The following is a 27,916-nucleotide window of genomic DNA, read 5'->3' as shown; positions in this document are numbered from 1 at the left end:
CAACTACAGGGGATCACACTCCTCAGCCTCCCCGGTAAGGGTCTATTCAAGGGGTGCTGCAGAGGAGGGTCCGTCGGATAGTCGAACCTCGAATTGAAGGAGGAGCAGTGTGGTTTTCGTCCCGGTCGTGGAACAGTGGACCAGCTCTACACCCTCTTTGGGGTCCTCGAGGGGGGCATGGGAGTTTGCCCAACCAATCTACATGTGTTTTGTGGATTTGGAGAAGGGCTTTGACCGTGTTCCCCCGGGGACTCCTGTGGGGGGGTACTCCGGGAGTATGGAGTGCCGGACCTCGCTTGTAAGAGCTGTCCGGTCGCCTGTAACCGACCGGTGTCAGAGCTTGGTCCCGCATTGCCGGCAGTAAATCAGAATCGTTTCCAGTGCGGGTTGGACTCCGCCAAGGCTGTCCTTGTGTCACCGATTCTGTTCATAACTTTTATGGATAGAATTTCTAGGCGCAGCCGAGGTGTCGAGGGGATCCGGTTCGGTGGCCTCAGGATTGGGTTCTCTGCTCTTTGCAGATGACGTGGTTCTGTTGGCTTTCATCGGAACGTGATCTTCAGCTCGCACTGGAGCGATTCGGAGCCGAGTGTGAAGGCGGCTGGGATGAGAATCAGCACCTCCAAATCCATGAGACCATGGTCCTCAGCCGGAAAAGGGTGGAGTGCTCTCTCCGGGTCTGCGATGGGGGTCCTGCCCCAAGTGGAGGAGTTTACATATCTCGGGGTCTATGTTCACGAGTGAGGGAAGGATGGAGCGAGAGATCGACAGGCGGATCGGTGCGGCGTCCGCAGTGATGCGGGCTCTGCATCGGTCTGTCGTGGTGAAGAGAAGAGCTGAGCGAAAGGCAAAAGCTCTCGATTTACCGGTCGATCTACGTTCCTACCCTCACCTATGGTCATGAGCTGTGGGTAATGACCGAAAGAACGAGATCTCCGAATACAAGCCCGGCCCGAAATGAGTTTCCTTCCGCAGGGTGGCCGGGCTCTCCCTTAGAGATAGGGGTGAGAAGCTCGGTGATTCCGGGAGGGGCTCAGAGTAGAGCCGCTTCTCCTCCACATCGAGAGGAGGCCAGATGAGGTGGCTCGGCATCTGGTTTAGGATGCCTCCTGGACGCCTCCCTGGTGAGGTGTTTCCGGGCACGTCCCACCGGAAGGAGGCCCCGGGGCAGACCCAGGACACGCTGGACAGACTACATCTCTCGGCTGGCCTGGGAACGCCTCGGGATCCCTTCGGATGAGCTGGTGAATGTGGCCGGGGAGAGGGAAGTCTGGGTTTCCCTGCTTAGGCAGCTTGCCCCCGCAGACCCCGACTGGTCCGGATAAGCGGAAGAGAATGGATGGATGGATGGATGGACAATAGCATATAAACACACATGCTCTCTCACTCATTCAGACTTGTAGATGGTGCATTTATTAATGCAGTCTAAACTACAGAAATGAATTACTCATTTGTTCAGTATGTGGCCTAAACTCAATGAAAGACAGTTAAAAAAACCGCTGCTTGTAACGTGCAGGTACGTGCTGTTACAATCCTTTTATCCTTGCTTACGTCTAAGAATGTATTTGGGATCAAGCAGTTAAAAATAAACAGTGGAGTTGTGGTGATGCAAACAGTTGTTTGTAGTGAAGTGATTAACACGTTCACCCTTCACATCTTCCTTACTCCACATCACCCACACATCTGCACCACACTGCTGCTCTGACATTTGTCACTCATATTTCAGGTCAGCAGGTTAGAGGTGCCATGGCAACCACGATGCTGACACAGACTCAGCTGGCCTCCATCTGGTAAGAATATCCGTATTTATGTGTGTGTGTGTGTGTGTGTGTGTACATTCCCAATGACTGCTGCGTTCTTGTGTTGAAGTAGGGCTGCACAATGTTTTGACAAGTTATAATTATCACTTTAACAACATATGAAGGATCAGTGGCGGAAAGACCTCTTCGGTATCTCATAAACATTTTGATTTGAAACAAGACTAATGTTAATGTGGGCTGCATTCCAGTTCAAGGAAGGTCTGCTTATGTGCATGCAGCCCCTCATTAATACAGCTGGCATCAGATATCATAAGTCACATCATCATCACAATAACAATGACATTGCATATCACGTTTTCCCTAATATCATACAGCCCTATGATAAAGTGGCAAAGTCAGGTTTAGTAACCACAAATAAGAGAAATATTTGTTGTGATGTAATTATACTTGTAGGAGCCAAATTATTGTGTTATGTTTTGATGGATTTATATTGTTTCTGAATGGCTGTTATTTGTTCTATTTGCTAGTTTATGAGATAAAAATGTGATGTATTAGGATTTGAATTATGAGTTGAACTAAAGTAATGAATTGTTTATTTTGATTGTTTACTGTTGCGCATGGTTGATGCCGTTTCTCATCTCCGCCCCCTCTTTATGGACAGGTGACTGCAGCACCTGGGCTATATTAGTGTTGGCTATTGGGGCCAGGTGAGCTCTCGGTTTCAGGCACGCAGCTATACAGTTTTAGACCGCGGCCAGCGTTGGTTATTTTTGTTTTGTTTTGATAAAAAGAAAGAAAGATGCCTGCCAGTCATGTCATGGTGCGGTAAGAAACGCTAACACTTTTGGAAATAAAATCATTGATCCAGAGGAAAGAAATGTTTGGACTTCATGATCATTTGTTTTGAACCAAAGAGCGCTGGAGCGCGTCGAACTTGGATGCATGTAAGCGGAGAGCAAAGAGCGTCTTTTACAAGAAAAGAACGCGCTAACAATACTGTTCTTAATTTCTGTAAAATTGTCCTGTAAAGCATTTCTGTAATTGTAGATCTTCAAAGGATAATCTTTTTAATTTTTTTATGTAAATTTGACACAATGCTGGATCTGAAAACTCCTCCAGTGTATGTGATATATAACATTATGCAGTTTATAGACAAGTACTTGTGTGTGATTACGAGCTGATAAATGTGTGCACAATCTTTACTATAATGTAAACCACATTTTAAATGCAAGAAGTAATTAATTTTCCCTCAGTGAAGGTGCACTAGTAAATATTGTCCCAGAATCTTTAACTTCAGCCTTTAATCTAGGCATTAGCAAATGGATCAGAATAGTAAAGGACATAGTAAAGTGATGGTAAAAGTAATAATTATAAGCTATTACTTTTTTACTCGCCTTTTTGAAATTGACAAAACATCTTGATTATTAGTAAGACTTGGGTGTACAGTCATATAATAAAACTAAACTTAGAGTTTAAAACTTCTCTGCAGGACATTAGCTGATGTGGATAAGGATGGCAAGTTAAAGGCAGAGGAGTTTATTCTGGCAATGCATCTTGTCGACATGGCAAAGACTGGCCAACCGCTGCCACTAACACTGCCAGCAGCGCTGATACCACCCTCACAAAGGTATGTAAATACCATGTAGATATAAATGATTGATAGCCCTTAAACACTGAATGTATTCATGTATGTGTTTGAATGATATTTTAAATGCATTGTGTATTCAGCGAAGTCATTTAAAAATCTGTATTGCAGGAGTGCAGTGAATGGGTCCAGCCCTTCTCTATATGCAGCTCTGACTGATGACCTGGACATTGAGCCTCCACAAAAAGCCAAAACCATCAGTCAGTACACACAGCCAACTCCACACAGAGTGTAGCCTTGTTTAACTGCTGCATTGTGCACAATCAGTCTCTATAGACCACAACTAAGCACTTGTCTTACCTGCTGCTTATTGTTGCACACACAAAACTTTAACTGCATGAAAAAAAAACTTTATTATCATGACATCAGCCACCTGCAGCTCTTTGGGGTTGGACTTGTCATCACTATGTTCACACACAATGTTAAAAGGGAGGTTATAGTAGCTGGAATAAAATGAATCACATGTTTTTGAGTCACATTTTTGGCTAAATCAAACCTCCTAAACATTAAACCAGAAACTGTTAGTCAGTGTTTTTCTGTGGCAGTTTTATTCATTTATTTGCTCTCTGGCTTCAGCATTCAGTTAATGCCCTTTTAAAACACAAAAACTGACTAATTGTTTTCCTTCTATACATTCAGTGTCGTTCGAGGATAGGTTCAAAGCAAACCTGGAGCGAGGGAATGCAGAGCTGGAGAAAAGGCGACAGTCTCTGCTGGACGCAGAGAGGAGGGAGCAGCAGCGGCGTTTACAGAAGGAGAGAGAGGAGCGAGAAAGGAGGGAAAAGGAAGCTCGTGAGGCTGAGGAGAGGAGGAGGCAAGAAGAGGAGAGGAGGCTGGAGCGACTAAGGGAGCTGGAGAGACAAAAAGAGGAAGAGAGACAGAAAGAGATAGAGAGAAAAGAGGTGAGCAAAGCGTGTCACAGTTGTACATGTGGTGCACTTTCACTTTTAATCACTACTGAAGCTGCGTTTCCATTACCCCAAGAATTGTGCAAAACCTAAATATATGGTCACATGACCAGTTCATTTCAAGTAAAGATGGCATGGTATGAGTAGATGCAGGAGGAGATGGAAATCTTTTTACAAATAATTGAAGAGAAAAATATAATCACCATCCAAACAACAACAACATGCAGAGTTTTACAAAGAATTAAAAATCTCCATCCTCCTCAAAGTGGCGTGGACAAGATTTTATGAGAATAATGGCTAATGTGCTAAACACCACTCAGTTGCACTCAGTCGAAATTTTAGAAACATCGCTTTTATTTTGCAAGAAACTAATAGAAGTGCAGACAAACCCAACAAATACATGTTTATTTACCTCAGTGTGCATCTCTGTTGTGGTTTGATCATTCCAGGCTGCCCAGAGGGAGCTTGAGCGTCAAAGGAAGGAGGACTTTGAGAGGAGAAGGCGAGGAGAGCTGCGGATAAAGAAGGAGCAGGAGCAGGATGAGATCATCAAACTGAAGGCCAAGAAGAAGAGTCTGGAAATGGAGTTGGAGGCAGTGGTGAGTGGTGAAGAATGCACCTTCATTCATGCAGCTTGTACAGAAGACATGTCTATCTGACCAGTGATCTCATTTCTCTCTTCTTCTGTCTATCTCTGCTTCAGGGCAACAAACACCGTCAGATCTCAGACCGACTTCGTGACATTCAGAACAAGAAGAAGCTTCATAAGACGGAGGTGGATCTTTATTATCAAAGGAAAGACGCACGTCAACAAGATATTCACAACCTACAGAAACAGCTAGAGGTTTGTGTAATTTCAGTTATGTTTCTGTCTTTAAGTTTATATAACTTAACATTAATGTGTTATTTGTGATATATTATGTTGTGTGTTCATTAGTGCTTTGACAAGATGTGTTTTCTTAAATGTTTTCTGCTAATGATGCATTTTGTTTTGTTTTGATCAGGAGTTTGAGAGGAAGCTGTTGCAGCTGACTCCAGAGCAGAAGAGACTGAATGAGAAGCTTAGAAACATGGCTCTGAGCAACATGTCTGGTTAGTACTGAGTGATTTCTGAATAAAGTACTTCAGCATACAGACTTGAATAGTAAACAGTCTGAGTAAGGTAACCCCTGCACTGATTGATTATTTTACTGTGTGTCGTACAACAAATTACCCTCACAGGATTATAAAAACTCCTTGATCCCTGATCCCCCTGCTATCAAAGTGCTCTCTCGACAAGTTATCCATTTTTCATCTGTTTGTAGGGTCGACTACGTCCACCCTGAAGGTGGGTGTAACAGAGAAGAAAGGAACGTGTATGAAACTGAGAAATCAGCTTGAAACTCTGGAGAAAGAGACTGCTGCCAAACTATCTGAGATGGACCAGTATAATAAAGACCTGCAGGTAGGGATTCCTGCCACTATTAGAGAACTTTAACACAGCACAGGATGTGATAACAGCATTTACAGTAGGAACCCGTTTAAGCATTTCTTTATCCAAGAATTACATGTACAGGTCTCAAACTACAACATCTATAACATCGCTCTCCAGTGCAGCATGATCATTAGAAATTTTCACAGTTCTAATGAGTGTTCGCCTCGTTGGTCGGATGTTTCAACCCTGTCCTTATTAAATTTCTTATATAGATATATAGAGTTTGGGAAAAGTTTGTGTTTTTTTTTTTTTTATGCTTAGCAACGACAAGATCTGGACTCAGTCAAACATTGATGTAGAAAGTTTTCTGTTTTAACCTGCAAACGTTTTTCCTCTCTGGCTTTTGCTCACAGTTGTTATGAGCAACAGGTCATGTGATTTCTGCTTGTACATTAAGCATACCTAAACTAATTGTTCTTCCTGTAATTGCGTTTTGATGTTTTGCTATGTAAGTGAAGTGTTTCTGCATGTTTTGTGACTGGCAGTGTGAAACATTAGATTATTATTTTTTGACAGACTAAAATCTGACACATCCAGACACAAACAACTGATATAAAAGCAGGGACCTTTATTCAAAACATACAGCTTACACACAAATACTTCATGCTAACTACAACTTCCTGCCCCTCGATGCCTTCTTTTATGTCCCCCGCTTTTCTTTCCATCATTCCTCCTCAACACTAATTTCCCTCTTTTGTTATCTTTAACTTTAATTCTTTAACTTTAATTCCTCTCTGCTGCACCTGACCTTTGAAATGTCCTGCTGTGTTTTACTCTGGATCCTTCACCTCCCTTCCCTACGCCCATCCTACACCACCCTGTCCCCTACATTACAGTCTGTAGGTGCTGAGGACTCTATGCTTCAGGCTGTCTTCTGTCTGCTGGCCTGCCTCCGTAACCTCTTCTACCTACTAAAGGTTTTCGCTTTAGGTCTCTTTGTTGTTCTTTTTTCCTTTTTTTTTATCACTTATGTGCTGTCATGTAAAACTGCTAACAATTTTTAACTTTTTCCCGTTCTTTTTTTCTTTCTTTATATTTTGTACCTTCTTCAAACCGCATGATATTTGTTTGTGCATGCCGTTTTTTCATAGTCCTTAACCCTATGTCTGTCCATTTATTAATTGAAGTATCTAAAACTGTATCTTCTATTTTGTGAGTAAAGGTGCACTTTATTGAATTTTTTCCCTGTATATCAGGAACTGAGAGAAAGCCAGAGAAAGCAGCAGGCAGCGCTGGAAAAACTGCGAGCCATCAAAGCAGAAAAGCAGCGTGAGCTGATCCGGCGGAAGGAGCAGGAAGAGGAGAGGAGGAGGAGGGAAGAGGAGAGGAAACAACAAGAGGAAGAAAGGAGACGAAAGGAGGAGGAGGAAGCTCAAAGGTACTGTGTAGAATTAATTTTAGATTTCATGATATGGGAAGAATTTAGCTTTTTGATCTTTTGTAATAAACAAACTTCAAATAACTTTTTAATGATGTACATGCTTTAAAAGTAACATCAGTCACTGCTTCACACTCACAGGCGTATTAAAATGGAGAAGGAGCGTCAGTGGCAGGAGAAGCTGAGAAGGGATGAAGAAGAGCGGCAGAGGAAGCTTCAGGAGGAAAGAGAGGCCAAACAGAGGGAGGAAGAGGAGAAAGAAAGACAGGCGCTCATCCAGGCTGCCAGGGAGCAGGCTGAACGAGAGCTACGAGCAAAGGAGGAGGCCGAGCGGAAGAGAAGAGAGGAGGAGGAGAGGAAAAAAAGAGAGGAGGAGGAACGTAGGAGGCAAGCAGAGAGACGCAGACAGGAGGAGGAGAGGCGGAAGCTCGAGGAAGAGAGGAAGCAATTGGAGGAAGAGAGAAGGAAATTGGAGGAAGAAAGGAGACAAGAGGAGAGGAGGAGGAAAGAAGAGGAAGAAAGCAGAAGGAAGGATGAGGAGGAAAGGCACAGGAGGGAGGAGGAGAGAAAGAGATTAGAGGAGGAGAGGAGAGAGGAGGAGCGCAGGAGGGAGAGGGAGGAGGAAGACAGGAGGAGACAGAGGGCAGCTGAGGCGGCTCTTCGAGATGCCGAGGAAAGAAAGAAGTGGGGGGAAGAAGAGAGAAAGAGGAGACAGGAGGAGGAGAGAAAGAAGAAAGAGGAGGAGGACATGAGAAAACGGGAGGAAGAGAGAAGAAAGCTCAAGCAGCAGCAGGAGGAGGAGAGAAAAAGGGCAGATGAGGAAAGGAAGAAAGAGGATGAGGAGAGGAGGAAGGCTGAGGAAGAAAGAACAAGAAAAGAGGAGGCATCTCGTCAGCAGCAAGCGAATGGAGGGAAGCTGGACATTCAGGAGAAGCTACAGGCTCTGTTGAGGGGGCTGGAGGAGAGGAAAGGTAACACACACACATGATTTCACACTTTTCTTTACATCTCATTGTTGTTTCCACCGTTTCAAAGTTAATTAAAAACACTTCTGATTAATTCACCAAATGAACCTGATGTTCTGCTTCAGGTGGGCAGCCAAAGGCCAAACAGCACAGGAAGTCAGCTGCTCTCACATCCTTCAAAGCCCTCTACCCGTTCACTGCCAGAAACAACGAAGAGCTCAGCTTTAATGCAGATGATGTCATTGAGGTAAGACATGGATTTACTTCTTTCGTCACACCACATATTTTTATTCAGACCTCTACCTCCTGCTCTCCCTCAACTTTGGCCCTCTTCCTCATGTGGAAAGCTTTTTCTTACTCACGCTCCTGTTGCTTTGTCAGGTTGATGAGACGACGGAGCGTGAGGAGGGCTGGCTGTATGGCAGCAAACAGGGGAAGATAGGCTGGTTCCCAGAGAGCTACGTCGAGAGAGTTACCCCATTAGAGGCAACTAAAAATGCAGCTGCTGCTCCTTCTAAATTGCCACTCCAGTCACAGCTTTCCAATGTCCTCGAAGCTGCTAAGGCGGCAGGGGCTAAATCTGCCTTTACCCCAACACATTCTCCAAACCCTGCACCCTCTGAGACACATGGACAGGTAAGAGCTTCCTAGTGTACTTATTAGTTCGATTATTGTCTGGACATACAGTATACCAAGACTTTTATTTTTACTCTGCATTTGTGTTTCAGCAGGTAGTGGGCAACCTTCTGGCTCAGGCCCTGTGTTCCTGGACAGCAAAGACAGACAACCATCTGAACTTCAATAAGGACGATGTGATTCAAGTGTTGGAGCAGCAGGAGAACTGGTGGCTGGGAGAGCTGAATGGTGAAAAGGGTTGGTTTCCCAAAACATACGTGGCCCTGCTGGAAGAAGAGGAAAGCTCAGAGTAAATACTTATTCATATATTTATTCTCTCTAATCAAATTATCTGGAAAAAATGTTTTTATTCTTTAAAAAAAGAAAAATAACCAACTGTTTTGAATTGATTCCTTCAGAGCTCTTTCTGAACCTCACTTGGATATCAGAGTCAAACAAGTCTGTAAAGCTAACTCTTGACATCAGTCGTCATTTGAATATTTGCACTGTGCAGTAGTAGTTATTTTTTTATACATAATTAAAATGCTATTAATTAAAAGACTATTATAAAATTTTAATCAAATCAAACCTTCTTGATTTATCCACAATTTCAAAGTTAATGGTCACAATTTTATTTATTTGTTTGTTGGTTTTAGTGTACTTGTTAACTTGCTTAAACTTCATAGCCTGGAGTTTCTGTAGCACCAGATCATGAAGCTAAGATGCTTTCATCTCAAGTAAATGACTCAAGGTTCTTTGGGGTGTAGTTACAGTGGTGTAAAACAGTGTTTGCCCTTTCCTGATTTCTTATCTTTTTTGCATGTTTGTCACACTTAAATGTTTCAGATCATCAAACAAATTGAAATTAGTCAAAGACAACACAAGTAAACACAAAATGTAAAAACGTAACTGTGGTTTAATCACACCTGAGTTCAATTCCTATAGCCACACCCAGGCCTAATTACTGCCATACCTGTTTTCAGTTAAGAATTACTTCAGTTGGGACTGTGTGACAAAGTGAAGTAGACCAAAAGATTCTCAAAAGCTGGACATTCATGTTGAGATCCAAAGAAATTCAGGAACAAATGAGAAGGAAAATAAATTAGATCTATCAGTCTGGAAAAGGTCATAAAGCCATTTCTAAAGCTTTGGGACTCCAGTGAACCACAGTGAAAGACATTATCTACATGTGGCGAAAACATGGAACAGTGGTGAGCCTTCCCAGGAGTGGCCAACCAACCAAAATTACCCCAAGAGACAGCTCAACCAAGAGGTCACAAAAGAACCCAGAACCACATCCAAAGAACTGCAGGCCTCACTTGCCTCAGTTAAGGTCAGTGTTCATGGTGCCACCTCTGAATGGCTGAAGGAAAAACAAGATGAATACACTGGAGTGTCCTAGTCACATCCTCAAACCCTCCAATATGGTTGAATTCCAACAGTTCTGCAAAGATGCAGAAAAAATTTGTTTGATCTGAAACATTTAAGTGTGACAAACATGCAAATATACAAAAAGATCAGGAAGGGGGCAAGCACTTTTTCACACCACTGTACTTTAGGCATCATGCTGATGTTTGAAAAAGATTTTTACACCCTGGACCACACGTTTTTATGGGAATGGTTTTAGTGTGTGTATGGATATTTATTTATTTTTTCCCATGAGTACTTTCTGTGCAGTCTTGCTCCAACAGGCATTATATAAGAATTTTGTGATGAAACTCAGCCTGAAGGTAAAGCTCTTGATTAACTGGCTGATTAAGTGCATGTTCCATCCGTCATCTATATTCCTGTTTGGCTCAGGACCGCAGCAGTGAGACAGCCGGTTTTAGGTGCCCTGAGCAGAATCTCAGTTGTTTGTTTATTCAGCTAACAGGCGTGTGACTGTTAAATGCATTAAATTTCCCAGGAGGGCTCAGAAGGGAATGACTAGTTGTGATGTGGTGTTTACTGTTTAGCACTGTAATATAAACAGGAGGATAACCATACAGTGGATGGTATAGATGAATAAATGGAGTAATGAAGTCTCTGTGTTTGTAGCACGAAGAGTTCCCCTCCTGATGCTACAGACTCTGGCGACAGTCTTCAGCTTGAAGGTACTGTAAAACCTTCTGTAAAATAAAAACACAATCATTGTTGCTTTTAGTTTAAATTGTTAAATCTATTGAGAATTTAGACTTGGATTATTGGACACAGATATTAAATGTTGGGGAAACAGAAACAAAAGTAATGGCTTATAAATCTACTATATAGCCAGATATTCTGGTCATCAGTCTGGTGAATTCATTGCTGCCCATTTGTGTTCATGTCTTCTTTTCCTTTACAGAGTACGTAGCGTTGTACACATATGAGTCTCCAGAGCCTACTGATCTGACGTTCAAAGATGGGGATGTGATCTTGGTAAGCAAGAAAGAAGGAGAGTGGTGGATTGGATCAACAGGCGACCGCAGAGGCCTCTTCCCCGGCAACTACGTCAAACCTAAACCTAAGGCTGATGTAAGGGCAGTGACTTACTGTAGATGTACCGTTCTGACGTATCACATTTGTCCTGCTGCAGTGAAAGTGGTCAAGAGATATTTAGCTCCGTTTTATTTTTTTTTTTTAATCTTTTTTTTTTCAGGCATCAAGCATATCTGGAAAGAAAAAGCCAGGTAAACTCTTTTGTTAACATTTTCTCTCTAAGAAATGATGTGAATATTAAGTACACACCATTTAAACTTATACTTAAAACGAGAAAATTCAGTTCTCTTTGAAACATCCTACAGAGCTGGTGTCCTTTACCTGCATTAAAGAAATTTTATATGTTCAGTAATTTATTCAACAAAAATGTCATATGTGTTATCTATTCCTCTGAGGGGGAAAAAAGTTCGAGTTCACTTTATGAGCCACTCCTCCGTGGATTTGCAAGTGTGATGAGGATTACTCTCCAGTTGAGGGATTACTTCCAGTTCAGCGCCAGCTTTCAGTCAAATCTGCCCAGTCAGTTTCTGATTATCGATGCATCGCTTTGACAGCAGCAAGTTGGATGCTTTAACTTGTTATCTTTGATTAAATTTTAGGTTTGTGTGTAGGGTTCTTAACTTTCTTTGCATCAAATTCTCTGATCTTGGGCTAAAGTTTCCTGCTCAGTCAAGGAAGAAAGTGCAGTTTTAAAGTAAAATAATTATTAAATCTGTTGCCAGCTAATAGGCATAGATCATCCATCTTCCTATTGATGTTCTACTAACCTGAAACCCTTGATTGTAATTTTATTGGTTAAATGAAATAATAAATGTTGGAGTAAAGTTTTTTCAATCAAGTTTTTAAAATGAATTTTTATCTGCTATTGATGTTGTTAATGAAATGAGTCAACATGCTGTGTTGCCTATGGTAAACAACACTGTCTCTAAAAGGATCCAGTTTTTTTTTTTTTCTCCAGAAATGCACACGACCATAAGAATGCAAGACTTGATCATGCATGTTGCTGCCGCTTTAAGTTAAATGGATAGTTTGTGTGTTTGATGCAGAGATCGCCCAGGTGATTAGAGCCCAGTCCTCTTCTGGCCCTGAACAGTTGTCTATGGAAAATGGCCAGCTCATCCTCATTCTCGGCAAGAACTCCTCCGGATGGTGGCTTGGAGAACTTCAGGTCAGCAACTTTTATTCATACGTATTTGTTAAAGGGTATTAAATACTGTATGGAAGGTAATCTGTGTCTTTCGTCTCAGCTCTGTCACCGTTTAGCATCAGAGCCTGAACTTGCAGTTACTTGAAGAACTTGAAGTTATTATTTTTGTTATTCACAACAGCAGTGACTTTCAAGAATGAATGAGTGTTTATTTATGGTCCCTTCATTTTTGCCTAAGCGTGTAAGTTTTGACCAGCTCAACATCAAGAAAAATAAAACATATTTCCCTATTTTATGATGTTTTGTTTATTTCCATCCAACTACTCATATGAAGAATAAATTGGAATCATGTCTGAGAAATTAACTGATCTCATGATCGTCCTCTGCCCTGGAGGTTTCTGGTGGAAAACTGCATGTTTAAGTACTTGGAAATTATTGCTGGCCAGCATCCCTGCTTTCTGATTAAATCCTCCTGATCTATGTTTGTTGGTGTTTTCTGTCTCTAGGCGCGTGGTAAGAAACGTCAGAAGGGCTGGTTCCCGGCCAGTCATGTTAAAATATTGGGATCCAACAGCGGCAAATCTACACCGGCACCCCAACCAGGTACACACACCCCTTGAATTGATTTGATGACATGAGGTTAAGTAGCGTAAACACCTCTGTGATGGAGTAACAGTGTGTGGATAACAACACTCTGTCCTGTTCTGTTTCAGTCTGTCAGGTCATCGCCATTTACGACTACGCTGCTGCTAACCAGGATGAACTGAGCTTTTCTAAAGGACAACTGCTCAACGTCTTAGACAAGACTGACCCCGACTGGTGGAAAGGAGAAATTAACGGGGTCACTGGTCTCTTCCCCACTAATTACGTTAAGATGACCACAGCAGACTGTGACCCCAGCCAGCAGTGTGAGTAAAGCTAGAGATGATACATGAATAGAAACGTGTGTGATTGAAACACAGAGACTTCCTTGTTGCTTCAGATGTCTGTGACTAACTAATCTAACCTTTTGCTCATCTATCCTGCCATCACTGATCATTTATCAGCACATCTCTCCACCAGTTTATCTTTTCCTCCCACTGACTGTTTTACTGTTTCCTTGTTTTTCTCATTTCCTTCCTCCTTTGTGAATCTGTATTTCTCCTTCCCTCTGTCATTTCTCTGCCCCTGTCTTTCTCCTTCTAGGGTGGTAGAAAGACTCTTCCTCTTCCTCCTCCTCCTTCTGGCCTCAGAGACCCATTATCACACTCTGCTCTGATGGGCCAGAGTGTCTGGACTCTGCCTACTAACTTCTTCTACTGAACATATGTTGCTTTGTGAGGGACACACAGACTGAACAAGTGTAAAATCTAAAAGGCAAAACATGGAATTCTTTATTGAATTAATTTGGTCCTGAAACAACGTTGATTGTGCTGATTTGGTGAATTGTGAAAGCCTTTGTGCCTTGTTGATTATTTTGGTTGTTGTTCAGATTTTAATCTAAAAAAGCTGAATCCCAGAACCAATGTGTGAAGCAGAGCGATAGTGGGTTTCTCTTTGGCTTTTTTTCTTTTTGTTTCTCTTTCTGGGACAGATGTTTTCCTTTTCTCCAAGTTCTGGAGGTCAGCTCACACAAAGCCCACTATTCGTCTCCTCCTGGTGATGTGTCTGTATCCAGACTTTTTAAAGCCTTGGTCTTTCTAATCATTTATTTTAGAAAGTATAGAAAGTTCATATTGCAAGCCCACATAATGGCTTAAAAATAAAAAGTCATTGCATTTGACCCTCTTTGTTTATAAAATAAACTTGATTATTTCTCCCCTTTAATAATACCAACTAATGTTGCATCATACGTCATTGGAAAGCGTGATTAGTCACCTTTTCAACAAGCTATAACTTGTAAGGATCCTGCTTCTATTGCATCACAGCTAAATACAGCTACTTTCCTGTGCGTGCAATCATCCAGTCCACCAGACAACTCAAAACAGGAGTGAACGCCAACAGGAGAGTGTTGCAGGGGATTTTGGCATATTTTTTGAGAGCATTACCCACACGTTCAGCTGTGTTGTTCATTTCACAGAAGCACAATCATTGTAAAGGTAATGTATAATGAAACACCAGTTGGTTTTGGTAAAGGGAAGAAATAATCGACCAAACAAATTTCCTATTGTTTGCGAAAGTAATGAAATAAAACAATAAAAACAGTATTTCTCTGCAAAGTTTTAAGTTAAAATTGAGTGAAATGCTTTCAAAAAACTATTTGGTCGAACAGACTAGCAGATGTAACCATCCGCTGCACGTTAAAGAAGGACACAGCTTCCTGGTCTGAGAAATGAAGCCACTTCCTTCAGCCTGCTTTCCATGTATTGACCATGTATTGCATTGGGTGAGCCCTGTGGTTGAGGGCAGATCAATTAGTGCAAAACTAGAACAAGCTCATTATGTCCACACTGTCCTCCTTTTAGTCATTCATAATAACCAAGCAGTCAGCCCTGTGACTACAACCTCCAGTTTGGCCTCTATACCATACAAACAAGATAATGATAATGTGCAACAAAGCCTCATTAGTCCTGCCTTGAATAAGGTTAGTGGGGCTTGTTTAATTTCCCTCTCTAGCATTTTTCTATCAAGTATAGTCTTGATTGATGCACAGTTTTCTTTTACAAAGCGTAGCTTAAAGAAAACAAGATGGCACTGACGAAAATGCAAACTTCAAGGCTTTAAAACAGTCGACCATAAATGAGTGGGGAATGTCATCATGGCATGTCTCATTATGTGACATTATACACACAGTCTGTTGGTGGGAGAAAAGTCTTTCATTTTTATTGTGTTAACTGTTTACTGTAACCATTTTGCTGTGGACATTTTGATTTAATTCCCCAGAAAATCTGCAGTTAACTTGATTGGGCCTTAAAATGATAAAAACGGAAGAATACAGTTTGTTTTGTTCATTAAAAAGCCATAAGTCTGCTATTACTGCTGGCAGATGCAAGATGAGCATATGTAGTCTTGAAGTGAGTGACTCCACATGGTACAGGAAAATGTTTTGCCTCCAAGTGTGATGATTAAACCTGATTGCTGCACTTTGAAAATGAGTGAATGCATTTTTTTTCTGCTGCTCTGTTGTTCTTGAGGAATGTGGATGCATGTCTGTTTTCGTTTTTTTTCTCGGCTTAACACAGAAGAAGCCTGGCTTAATTTGTTATGAATATCCCTCAGATTTCAGGGGAGATTGAGCCACAGCTGCATACTTTAACACAACAGCTGAGCACAACTGACTTGACAAGTACATTAAATGTCTGTGGTACAAGATGGTGTAACTATTTTTGAAGATGTATCTAATGCAATATATTTTTGGACTGAAATGAATAAAGACTGGTTTGAAATGACTATAATTGTTATTGTTAAATTAAATATCTTTCTTCAGCTTTACAGTGTGTCTGTGTTGTACAGTGTTTTATATTGTCAACACAAAATGTGTGCTCATAGAGCTGCTTTGTCTTTAGTCTGACGGGATTGCTCGTCAAAGGTTTAACTTTTTCTTTTCAAAACTGTAATGTTGACTGACTGCTGGTTGATCAATTTCATACATTTTCCCAGATTAGTCCTATAAAAGTAGAAAAAGCTTTAGCTGTACCCACTGTGAACAGGCTGCTGAGGTTTGAAAACAGAATTTTTCTTTGTTTTGGTAAAAACAGATATATCAGATTTAACGGGAGACGAAGCCTCAGAGGTAAAAGCAGACAAAACAGCAGCAGACAGAGAGAATATGGTTTGACTAAGAAATCTGAAATACCTGAAGAAACAGAATTGCATTCATAGCAATGGCTTCACAGTGCAGATTTCACTTTCTAAACCTTTGGAATGAGACGGACGATGAGGGTAGGGAAGGAGAGGATCAGTCTGATTGGTCTAATTGGCACCCTGTACCAGGTAAGTGAGTCTGCAAACTGAGTTTAAAGTCGGGACTGTTTCCTTTTCAATCTGTTCCTTGTATCACTTTGTTTCCTCCTTTTGTGAAAGTTTTATTAGCGAGCACAGTTGATTTTTTTTTTTCCCCACACCAGAACTTCCAGCAGGAGGCAGTGTGGAGGTGTTGCAGTGATTGCAGGTCATGCCTATTTGACTGGTTTTGTGCCTCTTCTACAGGGTGTGCAAACCTGAACAGCCTGGACTCTATGAGTCCCCAGGAGAAGAAGAGGCAGGGTTACATCCATGAGCTGATTGAGACTGAGGAGAGATATGTGGAAGACCTGAACATTGTACTGGAGGTAAGGCACAGAAATCCTGATGAAAAAGGGTTGCATTCTGGGGCAGAACATTTTATGAAAGTGAGATGTGTGCATTTATTTTCTATGATCATTTTATCCCTGTCTTGGTGTGTGTGTGTGTGTGTGTACATGTGCGTGTGTTGGCAGGTTTTCCACAAGCCTATGTCTGAGTCAGGCCGGCTGGATGATGCAGAGATGACTATGATCTTTGTCAACTGGAGAGAACTTCTGGCCTGCAACACTAAACTTGTCCAGTAAATATCACATGGATGTGTCAAACAAATATGGAAACAGCAATGATTAAATGTCACATAAGTGATGTGGATTGTGTGGATTCTAGCCTGGCAAAAATACATGTTTGTTTCAGGCATGTCATTTATATGTCATGCGTGTGCAGGGCTCTCCGTGTTCGTAAAAAGACGAGTGGGGAGAACATGCCGGTGCAGATGATCGGAGACATCCTGGCTGCAGAGCTGTCCCACATGCAGCCCTACATCCGTTTCTGCTCGTGTCAGTTCAACGGCGCTGCGCTGCTCCAGACCCGTACTGACAACGAGCCGGACTTCAAGGACTTTCTCAAAGTAAGAGGAAAAGGAAAGCGAGGAATCTGTGTGACTGGGGAAACATAGTTACTATTTTTCTGTGCTTTTAAGTTGAACAATTGTTCTTTTATAAACTTTTAACTGAGACAAGTATGGGTTTTGCCATCACATACAAGAAGGTGTTTATAATCATTTTCTTTTATTTCCATCAGAAAATCGCCACAAACTACAGGTGTAAGGGAATGCCACTGTCCAGCTTCCTGCTAAAACCCATGCAGAGGATCACACGCTACCCACTGCACATCAAAAATGTAGGCCACCATGTTCCAAGTGTCTCTGTGTTGTTTCAGATATTGGTCTTACAGCTTTGCCTTTAAGTCTCTAACTGAGTGTAATGATTGTTTTATAGATCCTAGAGTGCACCGCCGAGGGTCACGCTGATCGAGTTCCTCTGAAAGAGGCTCTGGAGAGGGCTGAGGAACTGTGTCAACAGGTTTTTAATCCTACTGTTGCCACCATTCCCGTTTATCCACTGCACTCTTGGTGAAAAAGTGGATTTTTTTTCTATGGATTTACTTGATAGTTTTCTACATTGTGCAGGTGAACGAGGGTGTGAGGGAGAAGGAGAACTCTGATAGACTTGAATGGATTCAGAACCACGTACAATGTGATGGAGCTGCTGAGGTTCGAAGCATACTGTTAAGCCACACTGACACATTTTTTATAATATGAGACTCCTAAGAAGACTTCCAAATGTTCTCTCTTCTTGCAGAATTTGGTCTTTAACTCTCTTACCAACTGTTTGGGCCCCAGGAAACTGCTGCACAGTGGTAAGGTGAGTGATGTCAGAATATTGTCCGTTAGAAAACAACTGCAGTCGGTCTTTGTCTGAAAAGATAAGTGTATAAATGTTTTAAAATCTGGAGACAGTGAAAGAAACACAGTGGCAGAGTGTGGCACAGGAAGATGAAACTCAGAACATCACTGGGTTGGATTTGAGATGTTTTTGTTACTTATTAAAAGCCTCAGACCACGTAGTGAAACTTTTAGAACCCAGTGAGGCAAATTAAAATATTTTAACCACAGCTGAGTCATGTTTATTTGTTGATCACAGATGTGTCATGATTACATAACTTTTTATGTTTCTATTCAGATGTATAAGGCAAAGAGCAACAAGGAGCTGTGGGCTTTCCTCTTTAACGACTTCCTGCTGTTAACTCATGCGGCTAAACAGTTTACTTCATCTGGGCCTGATAAACTGTTCAGCAACAAGAACAATGTTCAACTCAAGATGTACAAACCAGTAAGAGTTTTTACATCCAGGTTACTTTCCGAACTTGCCCTTTTATAATGTATTTGTGTATTTTTGTGCATGACACTGTGTTATCTTTTGATCTCTATAGCCTGTGCTGCTAAACGAAGTTCTGGTTAAACTACCAGATCCGTCCAGCGACGATCCCGTTTTCCACATCTCACACATCGATAGAGTCTACATTCTCAGGACTGACAACATCAATGAACGGTAGCTGCACACATGCATCCACACAGGGAAATGTAGAGTTCTGAGCAGTCTTTAGGAACGGTATATATGTGTGTGTGTTTTTAGGACGGCATGGGTTCAGAAGATCAAGGCGGCATCCGAGGAATTTATCGAAACTGAAAAGAAAAAAAGGGAAAAAGCTTATCAAGGTTTGTATCTTAAACTCCAGCTATTGTTTTGTTGCCATACTGTCTCCTGATCTCAGTGAACTGTGAAATCAATCTGTGTGTGTGTGTTTGCAGCACGATCTGTGAAGAGTGGAATCGGCAGACTCCTTGTCACCATCCTGGAAGCCACTGAACTGAAGGCGGGAAAACCCAGTGGTGACTATGAATACATTAATGTCATTACTAGATGTAGTTAGAATTTAATGGGCCAAAACTTGTGATCTTTAGCTGCTGTGTCAGCCAGCTTTTAAGTCTTGCTGCATAAACTCCTTTTCCTCAGTTCACATAAAGTCAAGTTCCCTGTCTCTTGTGCTACAGTCACATATATTCTGCATAATGCAAGTAGTACTTTTCACATAGTTTTTATGCTCTCAACATCTTTTCTATCATCATGATCTTGTTTTGGCTCTCTTCTTCCATTCTCCATGAGCTCTTCCATCTTCCTGCCCTCTCACATCCCTGCCTTCTCTCCTCCAGGTAAAAGTAACCCTTACTGTGAGGTGACCATGGGAGCTCAGATCTTCATGTCCAGAACCCTAAACGACACTTTGAACCCTAAGTGGAACTTTAACTGTCAGTTTCACATCAAAGACCTCTACCAGGACGTCCTCTGCATCACCGTCTTCGAAAGAGATCAGTTCTCGCCTGATGGTCAGCTAAAAACTAATTCTTTTATTTTCTCCTCTCCTTTCTATTTATTAACTTTAATAGTCTATTACTACTCTTACTAATCTCTACAAATCTAAAAATGAAAGCTTATGACAAATATCTTATTACATATTTGGAATTTGCAAGTCAGTTCAATTATATTTTAAACTTATCTTGTAAAAGGTGCCTGTTGTGCACATATGCTGTGTATATATTGCACAAATCAGAACCACTCACTATTCAGGAAGAGCACTGATCTCTCAGATTGGACAAAGTCTCCCACTGTACCGAAACATACAGCATGCTCAAACTCTTACATGTACTGGTTAAAATAAAGATAATTTAAAATTATTTGTAAGGTCCTTCTAACACATTTCCTCCTCTCTGTTTCCTTTAACCATGACAGTATTCCTGGGTCGGACAGAGGTTCCTGTGGCAACTATAAAGAAAGAGTTGGAGAACAAGGGACCAGTGACACGGCGTCTTCTGCTGCATGAGGTCCCTACAGGAGAAGTGTGGGTCCGCCTCGACCTGCAGCTCTTTGCCAACAAATAGCCATGTAGGAAGAACTAATATGAGGAACTGTGTCTTCCAAAGACACCCAAATAAGAGGGATTAACCAAATGGGACAAGTTGCTTGTTTTACAAAAGAGAGTAGGATAGTTTTCTACCCCATGCGTTACATAAACTCTAAGAAAATACCGTAATCTAGAGACACACGATGCCTTAAAAATGTAATATTAACCAGCACTAATAATACCTCTGATGTCATGTAGATCTTCCAGTAGGAAAAGGGGACTGTGTGACATCATCTCTACCAAGCAATAGGAGTCCTCTCCCCCCTCCCATGAGACCAGGCAGAAAGGGAAGCATAACCCGTTCAGCATGTTGTGTCTTTGCTGTCTTTACACTCTGAAGGGCCTAATAAAAGAGAGGACCTCTGGCATCTTAAGCAGCAGAGACACAAGGTGTCACAAATCTGAATGTGCAAAGAAATACTTAGAAGCAAACAATTTTAATTTTAACTATTAAAGCAATAAAAGTGTTTTGTTTTTTGTTTTTTGTTTTTTTGTGTGTGTGTGTGTGGAAAGTCTAACATGTTTTTCTTTAACAGCAGTTGATTTTTAAGTAATCACGTTGCCAAGTCTCATCAACCAAGGCCATCCAACAAGTTGACATTGAAGGAACTAGTGTTTTATCTTAACTGTCAAGACATGTATATGTTAGATGTTTTTTTTTATGGCTGTGCTGACCTTATTTTGGGCCGTCACCGATCGTAAGCTGTCTGGCTCAGCGTCATCCTCTCTCAGCAACTTTAAGGGCTTCACAAACATTAGGTGACAGATGATGGACAGCAACATGAAATTCATCAGACAGCCTGGAGAAGAGGTTTTAGTTTGTAGCTCTGGTCTGAAGTCGGTTTACTACTGTAGACACAAGATCCCAGAATTTGTCATTCTGGGTCGAGTCTGTGTCACTGCAACAATATTGAACAGAAATTTGTTGAGCTTTTTTTGTGTGTGGTGTGTGTACTTGTGTAAGGACATTTTTTAACGTAAAACTAAAGATACTGAAAGAGTCAGGATACAGAAGCAAATATGACTTTTGATTCTGCAATATTTGGAATGAATTTACAACTTCTGGCTGTAACACAAGTCGTCTTTAAATCCTTTTCATTTTCTAAAATCGTTTGATTTTATGAGTTTGGGATTGTTGATGCTCATCTTCTTAGCTTTTTTTTGTGAGCAAAATCAGCCAAGGCCAAGTAATTTCAAGTGAGAGAGTAAGGTAATTAAGTGGGAAAACAAAAAAAAGTAAAAACTGTATTAATGAACCATCTCATTTTTTCTGTCTTACCGTTCGATGGAATTGATTTTGATGATTTAAGTTCTTTGTGATATCACAGTTGGCGTTTTCTCAGCAATAAAAAACAGTATTTTCTCAGTTTTTTGGTTTTCACACTTTCACCCTGAAAGGTGCATTTTTAAGTGTTATGCTTTAGTCCCTGCCTCGCAGACATCATTATCCTTGTGTTGCCTCAAAATGTTGCCCTTTATAAACATGAAAACTAGAAGATTTTAGGATGTAAAAGCTGCATATTTGTGTTGTAGGTGTTTGTGTTTCTTTTTTTTTTTTTTTTTTTTTGCTCCCGTTCAGCTTCTCCTCTGACTGCCTGTGCTCTGGATATGAACAGAAGAGTGTTGTATTTATTTCTTAATTTATGCGTGTGACTATCCAAAGTATCAGAACTTGCTGTGTCATCTCGGATAATCAGTTGGGTTTCTCTGGGTTTGTCTCGTCACCCGTTAAAATATGTTGAAACTCACTTGTACTGGTAAAAGACTTTAGTCACCAGTAACTTTCTATGGCCTGCTGTTTTGTCCTCTGATATTCTGTCACTTTTTGTCTTGTTCAATCAGCAAGTTTGTTTTTAAGTCTTGAATTAACTCGTGTTTTTTGAAGTTGTGGAAAATATGCAGAGACTGGACTTCCTTTCTTTTATGTATATTGGTGTTGAAGCTTATATTTTGCTTTTTATTTTCTGTGGCTGTAACCCAGACTGTCAGCGTGGAGTCTGTAACCTGCTGTTTGTACTCATTTTGGCCTCTATGTGGCGCTCAGAATCAGGGTTTTTGAAGGCAAATTAAAGACATTAAAAGTTAATATGTCGAATTATTGTCTGTTTATGTATAAAAGACAAAACTGCATACTTTGAGCACACAACTGCTGCTGCAGTACATATTGGTTGAAGGGCCCCGTTATGACTGCAACACTTCTTCCACTTTCACACATAATTACAGCACCATAAAGAAAATCGTCTCATGACACAAAGTCTTTTTACGAAGTTATGATTTCACTGGTTTCTTTTGGTGTTTAGAAAAAGGGAAAAGGTAATGGAGTTCAGTGTAGAGTTGTCAGTGCGCACCAATAGACCTCATTAAGTTCTTCTTTACCCTCTACTGGCTCTGACTGGGGCCACAGGAGCAACAGTCATTACATAACCACAGAGTGGCTCTGCAAGGGGCAGAAAGCAACACACAGCTGCACATCTGAGTCGACAAAATCAACTCGAGTGAGGTACTAATGGATTTGATGCAGAAGGGATGTGATGATATAATAGTTACACCTCACTGAAGTAAAATGTGTTAGAGGTGCAGCCACACCACTGTTGTTGGATGAAAAAATGATTAACTACATGCAACTAGGAGCTACTTTTGAAATAAGCTATTGTCATTGTACATTACAGAACTACCATCACACAGAATAAAGGAAAGAAAGTTTCAATTATTTGAAAAAGGGCAAAAGTAGCTGGAGAAACATGCTTCTGGTTGTAAAGGTTGCACGTCATGAGCAGTAACTTTTAAAAGTTTGCGTTGCATCATGGTGACATACCTCCACCAACAACTCAAGTTTAAGTTTAAACCCATTTTTCCTTCTGATCCTGAGGAGTAGCACTGAATGATATGAATCATATGAAGTCACAATGAACTTCTCTATACTTAGTAGTTGGCATAGTGTACAGAACATCATTTCAGAATATAAACTGGAGACTCCCTAGGTCACAATGGGCAACACCTCTCAAGATGGTGGTGAATGAGAGTTAAGATCCTGTGGGACTTCCAGATATAGACCCACAAAATGTTAATGGCCAACCAACCAGACATTGTGACCAATGCAGCCATGCCATAAGGAAAAAAGAACACAAGAAACTGGAGAAAAACCAAGGAAGAAAAGCTGGAGAAAGCCTGGAAGGTGGAGGCAGCACTAGTGCCTGTGGTTATCGAAGCACTGGGGGTAGTGGCCCCCACAGTGAAGAAGTGGCTCCAACAGATACCTGGAGAAACATCAGTTGTCTCAGTTCAGAAAAGCACAATCCTAGGAACAGCTAAGAAACTTACAGATAAGTTATTGACTCTGTACACTAAAGTAATCTGGAGTAAAATCTGAGGCCAACAGCTAAAGCTTGGCTAAGAATATGTCAGGCAACAGGATGATACCCAACACAGCACCAGCAACAAGAAAAACAACAACAGATTGTCTGAAAAAGAAAAAAGTCACATGCCCAGTCAAGGTACACACCTCATGCAGACTGAAATGCAATTGTGGGACCATGAGATAGCTGTGCAGAAAGGAATGCAAATAAATCTCAATGAACAGAAACAACTTTGTAAAGAAAAATGGGCCAAATTTAATCCACAACCATGTGAGAAACTGAAAACTCTAATAAACAATTGCTCTGAAAGATATGCAACCATATGTATGTATGGTTGTTCTGCATTTTGTTTTTTGTTAAATAAATCATGAAATGCTGCAACGGGCCATTAGCTTTTCTTCATCTGAGGTTGTATTTGTCTCCTTTTAAACCCGTTTAGGATCAGATTTGTTTTTTATTTTGTCCTGAAACATAAAGCTTTAGATGGTGCATGACTATGATTGTTGTTCTTTTTACATGAGTAGGGGCTTTTACCATATTGCCTATTAATATAAAACAGATGTCACATTTATATCATATTGCAACACAATGTAAGAATCAATTATTTATCGGTGTCATTTTGATGTGAACACTCCATTTTAGTGACTCTCAGAGGCAGTTATCTAAATGCAGTTTACCTTGGCTCTGTTGAGCTTTCCAGTGTGTTTCCACTCATTCCCTCACGCTTTGAGCTCACTTTACCCGCTCTTATAATCTCAGCTTTACTCAGTAAAAGAGATTAAAAGAAACTTTGATAAACTCACTGTACACAACCTGCCCAGCATTGTTTAACCTTGAATAGACCGATGACAGTCCTTGTAAATAAGTCAGTGCTTCCTCAAAAGTATCTTTAAGACTCACGAGTTTAAAAGGTTGTAATTTTGGTGTTGTGTTCACAACATGTTTGCGCTCCCTCCAAGGTAGCAATTATGTGAATGGCTGGGCAAAAAGGTCAATTATGAAATAAAATGTTTTCTCTCTTTGATTATCACAAAAACGAGAAAGATTTCCTTGTAAATAAAAGCAGAGCGAGTTCAGATACAGAATACAGAAATAGTAAGATTAGAAAAACAGGTAAACAGAACTTGCACAAGGTTGAATTTAGAAGTAAAGTTCAGAAGAAGAAGAGAGCATTTAGAAACAGGAAAGAAAAACAAGACACCGAGGGGAATAAACACATATGGAGACAGAAAGAGAGTATGAAGAGAAAGAGACATGTGCATAGAGGATGAGTCTGAGAGGCCCTCAGTTCCACTTGACTCAGTCATGGGAATGATTTGATTATCACCACATGAACAGCTGTCTTATATAACACACACACATTTGTTTGTTCCACTATTCCCATGGGGACACTTACAAACATAACGTCCATAGTCCCTCTACTCCAACCTTTAACCACAACAATTTAGTCTGCACCCTGAAATAATACTTACCCCTGAAAAAAAGCAGCCTGGACAGAGCTGAGAGCCCCCACAGGGGTTGGCATGCTATCAGTTAAAAGTCTCCACAGGGATATAAAAACAAAACACACACATACATGAAGATAACTTTGAAAGCAACCAGAAAAAAAAATTACATTAAGTAAAGGTCCCTCAAAGCAACTGTAAGACAGGAAAATTAAAGTAACAGAGGCTGTCAGGCAAGATGATTTCAGGAGGTCGCCAGATAATTAATAAATTAATTTATTAATAAGTGAATAATTAAAAAAATATAAAGTCTACATTTATCAAATAAATTTGGCTTTTTTTAATCATGTCTGTCAAATTTTAAACTGTTACTGAAGAGATAAATCTTTAAAATTAGGACCTTATTTTTTTTTTTTTAACACATTAGCGCATAAACAACAAAGTTAGTACACATATTGTATTAAAAATCTGAATTTGACATTATCGCCAAGAGAGAAGTGGATTTTGGGCATGCAGGTGCCTTGTCATTGCAACCAACCACTAAAAACAACTTAAACCACTTAATCCTTCTTATTTATGAAGATTCTGACAGTTTTCCAGCCTTACATTTAGAGGCTGCTGCAAGATGACCCATTTGGTACAGCACACAATTAGTTCCTAAGTGGTCACATGGGGGTGGGGGTCACAAACACCAGCGTATGTTTTCCTGGAGGTCGTGGCTCAAAAAGTTTGAGAACCACTGGATTAGACAACCTCCCTAGTTCCAAACTGTAACAGCTGGCTGGAAAAAAACTATTTTTAGGGTAATTTTGTAACTTAATTTATTATCATAAAGGAGAATAATTGCTGTCTATAATAATTTATCAAATATTAATTAATCACTGGTTTTATATGTAAAAAAGAAATTACCATATTTGGACAAGGAAATGCAGGTTTAGATTGGTAGATGTAACCTGATTACACAAAGCGATACATCTTTATAGCCTAATGTTTATTGAAGCTTGTGTTTATTATCATGGAAATATTTCTTTTAGTTTCTCCAACACACTGTGTTGAAGTGTTGTATCAGTTCAGAAGGAATCAATATACAGTAGCTGATGACACCATAATTATTTATACAGAATCTATTGCCTCAGTATTTCATGAGAGAAATTCCCAGATTTTGTGTGCCATCCCTTTGGAGATGACTTAGACCAGTGGTCACCCTCAAGATCTACCATTTTCATTTGAATTAGATGTGCTGTACCAGGGAAACACTAAAACCTGCAGGATGGTAGATCTGAAGGACTGGAGTTTGAGACCACTGATTCAAACTAAGTTCACACTGCAGGGAACAATGGCCCTAAACTGACTTATGACTTACATATGAGCCATAGCACATATGCTAAAACAGCACAAATCAAATCAGACCCAGGCCACTTTCGTATGTGGTCTGAAAACAGAAACATATCTCATATTTTTTTTAAGTGACGTCAGTCTGAACAGTCATATTGCGTTTCATCAGACTTTCACGTTACTAAAGTAAGACGGAGGTCACAATTCTGCACTGGAGGAGGCGGCATGCGGCAAGTACGTATTACTGCCGTAAATACACCAGGCTTTGTCTCCTGTGCATTCAGGTCACTTCACAGTGGAAACTGATGGAGTTTGTGCTTTAATTAAAATGTGAAGCTAAAAATCTCACCTGTTAATGCTGGGATAGGCTCCAGCTTACCCGCGACCTGTAAGGGACTAAGCAGTTCAGAGAATGAATGAATGAAGCTAAAAATTTGAATTTGGGAACTGCTTTGTAATGTAGCGTTAGAACCAGAGCCAAGTGAGCATGAGTTGTACTGCAGATTTCAGACATCTGTCTTTTATATAATAATAAATAATAATAATAAATCTTTATTTGTACAGCACTTTTAAAAAACAAGGTTTACAAAGTGCTGAACAGCACACAGCAAAGTAAGGTAATAAAATCAACAATGAAAAGATACATGCACGAGTACATTTTGAAAATAAATAAAGTAAATAAAAATGTTATAAAAAGTCAGTCGATAAAAGTGTGTTTTAAGAAGTGACTTAAAATATGAAACTGATGGTACCAGCCTTATCTCCTCAGGCAGGTCGTTCCAGAGTCGAGGGGCTCGGACGGAAAAAGCTCGGTCACCTCTGGTCTTGAGTTTGGACCCTGGCACAGCTAAAAGGGACCTGCCTGAGTATCTGCAGGGAGGCTCGTAGGGTGTCAGTAAATCTGTAATGTAGCCGGGTGCCAGACCTAAACGAGCTAATCAGTAAAACTTTAAAATCAGTTATAAACAGACAGGGAGCCAGTGCAGCGAGACTAAAACAGGTGTAATATGTAGCCTTCTGCTAAAACCAGTGAAAAGCCTAGCTGCTGCATTTTGAACAAGTTGGAGGCGAGAGAGGGATTTATTGTCAAGACTGGATAGGAGGGAGTTGCAGTAGTCGAGTCAATGCACTCGAAGAAAATGAGTGCATTGATAACTTTTTCTAAATCGGGCCGGGAGAGGACAGGTTTGATTTTACTGATGGTGCGGAAGTGAAGGAAACAGGACTGGGTGACTTTTTTTGATGTGATGATGAAAATTAAGATTGGAGTCAAATATGACACCTAAATTGCTGGCAGAGGGGGTGATGTTAGAAGAGAGAGGACCGAGACTGTCTTCAATATGGGCGGTGGAGTGAGGAGGGTTGATTAAGATAATTTCACATTTAGAACTGTTGAGTTGTAGAAAGTTTTGTGCCATCCAACTGTTCACATAGTTGAAACACTCTAACACAGCAGCTAGGCCTCCAGTGTCCCCTGGTCTCAGCGGAAGGTAAATCTGTGTGTCATCCACATAACAGTGGAAGGACACGTTATGGCGGCTATAACGTGTCCTAGGGGGAGCATATAAATAGAGAATAAAAGGGGACCTAGAATAGAACCTTGTGGTACACCACAGGCAATGGGGGCAGAGGAGGACATAAAATTGCCTGTGGTGACCGCAAAGGTTCTATCTAAAAGATAAGAGTAAAACCAATCAAGTGCAGTG

At 40.7% G+C, this 27,916-nt stretch overlaps 1 protein-coding gene across 2 annotated transcripts in view; it reads left to right on the top strand.

Moving 5' to 3' along the window:
- The window catches only part of itsn2b (intersectin 2b), a 36,261-nt gene extending 14,101 nt beyond the window's left edge, over positions 1-22,160 (top strand). The window contains exons 9-40 of one of the 2 annotated variants that reach the window (XM_041983869.1): positions 1,727-1,790; positions 3,250-3,387; positions 3,517-3,605; positions 4,045-4,307; positions 4,763-4,912; positions 5,017-5,157; positions 5,318-5,405; positions 5,618-5,757; positions 6,984-7,165; positions 7,307-8,136; positions 8,256-8,377; positions 8,512-8,766; positions 8,862-9,055; positions 10,783-10,838; positions 11,069-11,238; positions 11,363-11,393; positions 12,249-12,370; positions 12,856-12,952; positions 13,063-13,257; positions 16,478-16,599; positions 16,747-16,853; positions 16,997-17,180; positions 17,354-17,452; positions 17,551-17,634; positions 17,742-17,825; positions 17,914-17,976; positions 18,295-18,444; positions 18,545-18,663; positions 18,748-18,830; positions 18,924-19,004; positions 19,326-19,499; positions 19,903-22,160. In XM_041983869.1, the coding sequence (XP_041839803.1) occupies positions 1,727-1,790; positions 3,250-3,387; positions 3,517-3,605; positions 4,045-4,307; positions 4,763-4,912; positions 5,017-5,157; positions 5,318-5,405; positions 5,618-5,757; positions 6,984-7,165; positions 7,307-8,136; positions 8,256-8,377; positions 8,512-8,766; positions 8,862-9,055; positions 10,783-10,838; positions 11,069-11,238; positions 11,363-11,393; positions 12,249-12,370; positions 12,856-12,952; positions 13,063-13,257; positions 16,478-16,599; positions 16,747-16,853; positions 16,997-17,180; positions 17,354-17,452; positions 17,551-17,634; positions 17,742-17,825; positions 17,914-17,976; positions 18,295-18,444; positions 18,545-18,663; positions 18,748-18,830; positions 18,924-19,004; positions 19,326-19,499; positions 19,903-20,051 (4,826 nt within the window). In that variant the 3' untranslated portion in view covers positions 20,052-22,160. Of the gene's footprint in view, positions 1-1,726; positions 1,791-3,249; positions 3,388-3,516; positions 3,606-4,044; positions 4,308-4,762; positions 4,913-5,016; positions 5,158-5,317; positions 5,406-5,617; positions 5,758-6,983; positions 7,166-7,306; positions 8,137-8,255; positions 8,378-8,511; positions 8,767-8,858; positions 9,056-10,782; positions 10,839-11,068; positions 11,239-11,362; positions 11,394-12,248; positions 12,371-12,855; positions 12,953-13,062; positions 13,258-16,477; positions 16,600-16,746; positions 16,854-16,996; positions 17,181-17,353; positions 17,453-17,550; positions 17,635-17,741; positions 17,826-17,913; positions 17,977-18,294; positions 18,445-18,544; positions 18,664-18,747; positions 18,831-18,923; positions 19,005-19,325; positions 19,500-19,902 lie in introns of both variants that reach the window. The other variant, XM_041983860.1, reaches the window with a different exon arrangement.
- Positions 22,161-27,916: the final 5,756 nt, after the last annotated feature.

Source organism: Melanotaenia boesemani, chromosome 1 (assembly GCF_017639745.1).
Source record: "Melanotaenia boesemani isolate fMelBoe1 chromosome 1, fMelBoe1.pri, whole genome shotgun sequence".
In the NCBI taxonomy this organism is placed as follows: domain Eukaryota; kingdom Metazoa; phylum Chordata; class Actinopteri; order Atheriniformes; family Melanotaeniidae; genus Melanotaenia; species Melanotaenia boesemani.
The sequence above is the reverse complement of the archived record's forward strand: the minus strand, read 5'-3'. Positions and strand labels throughout refer to the sequence as shown.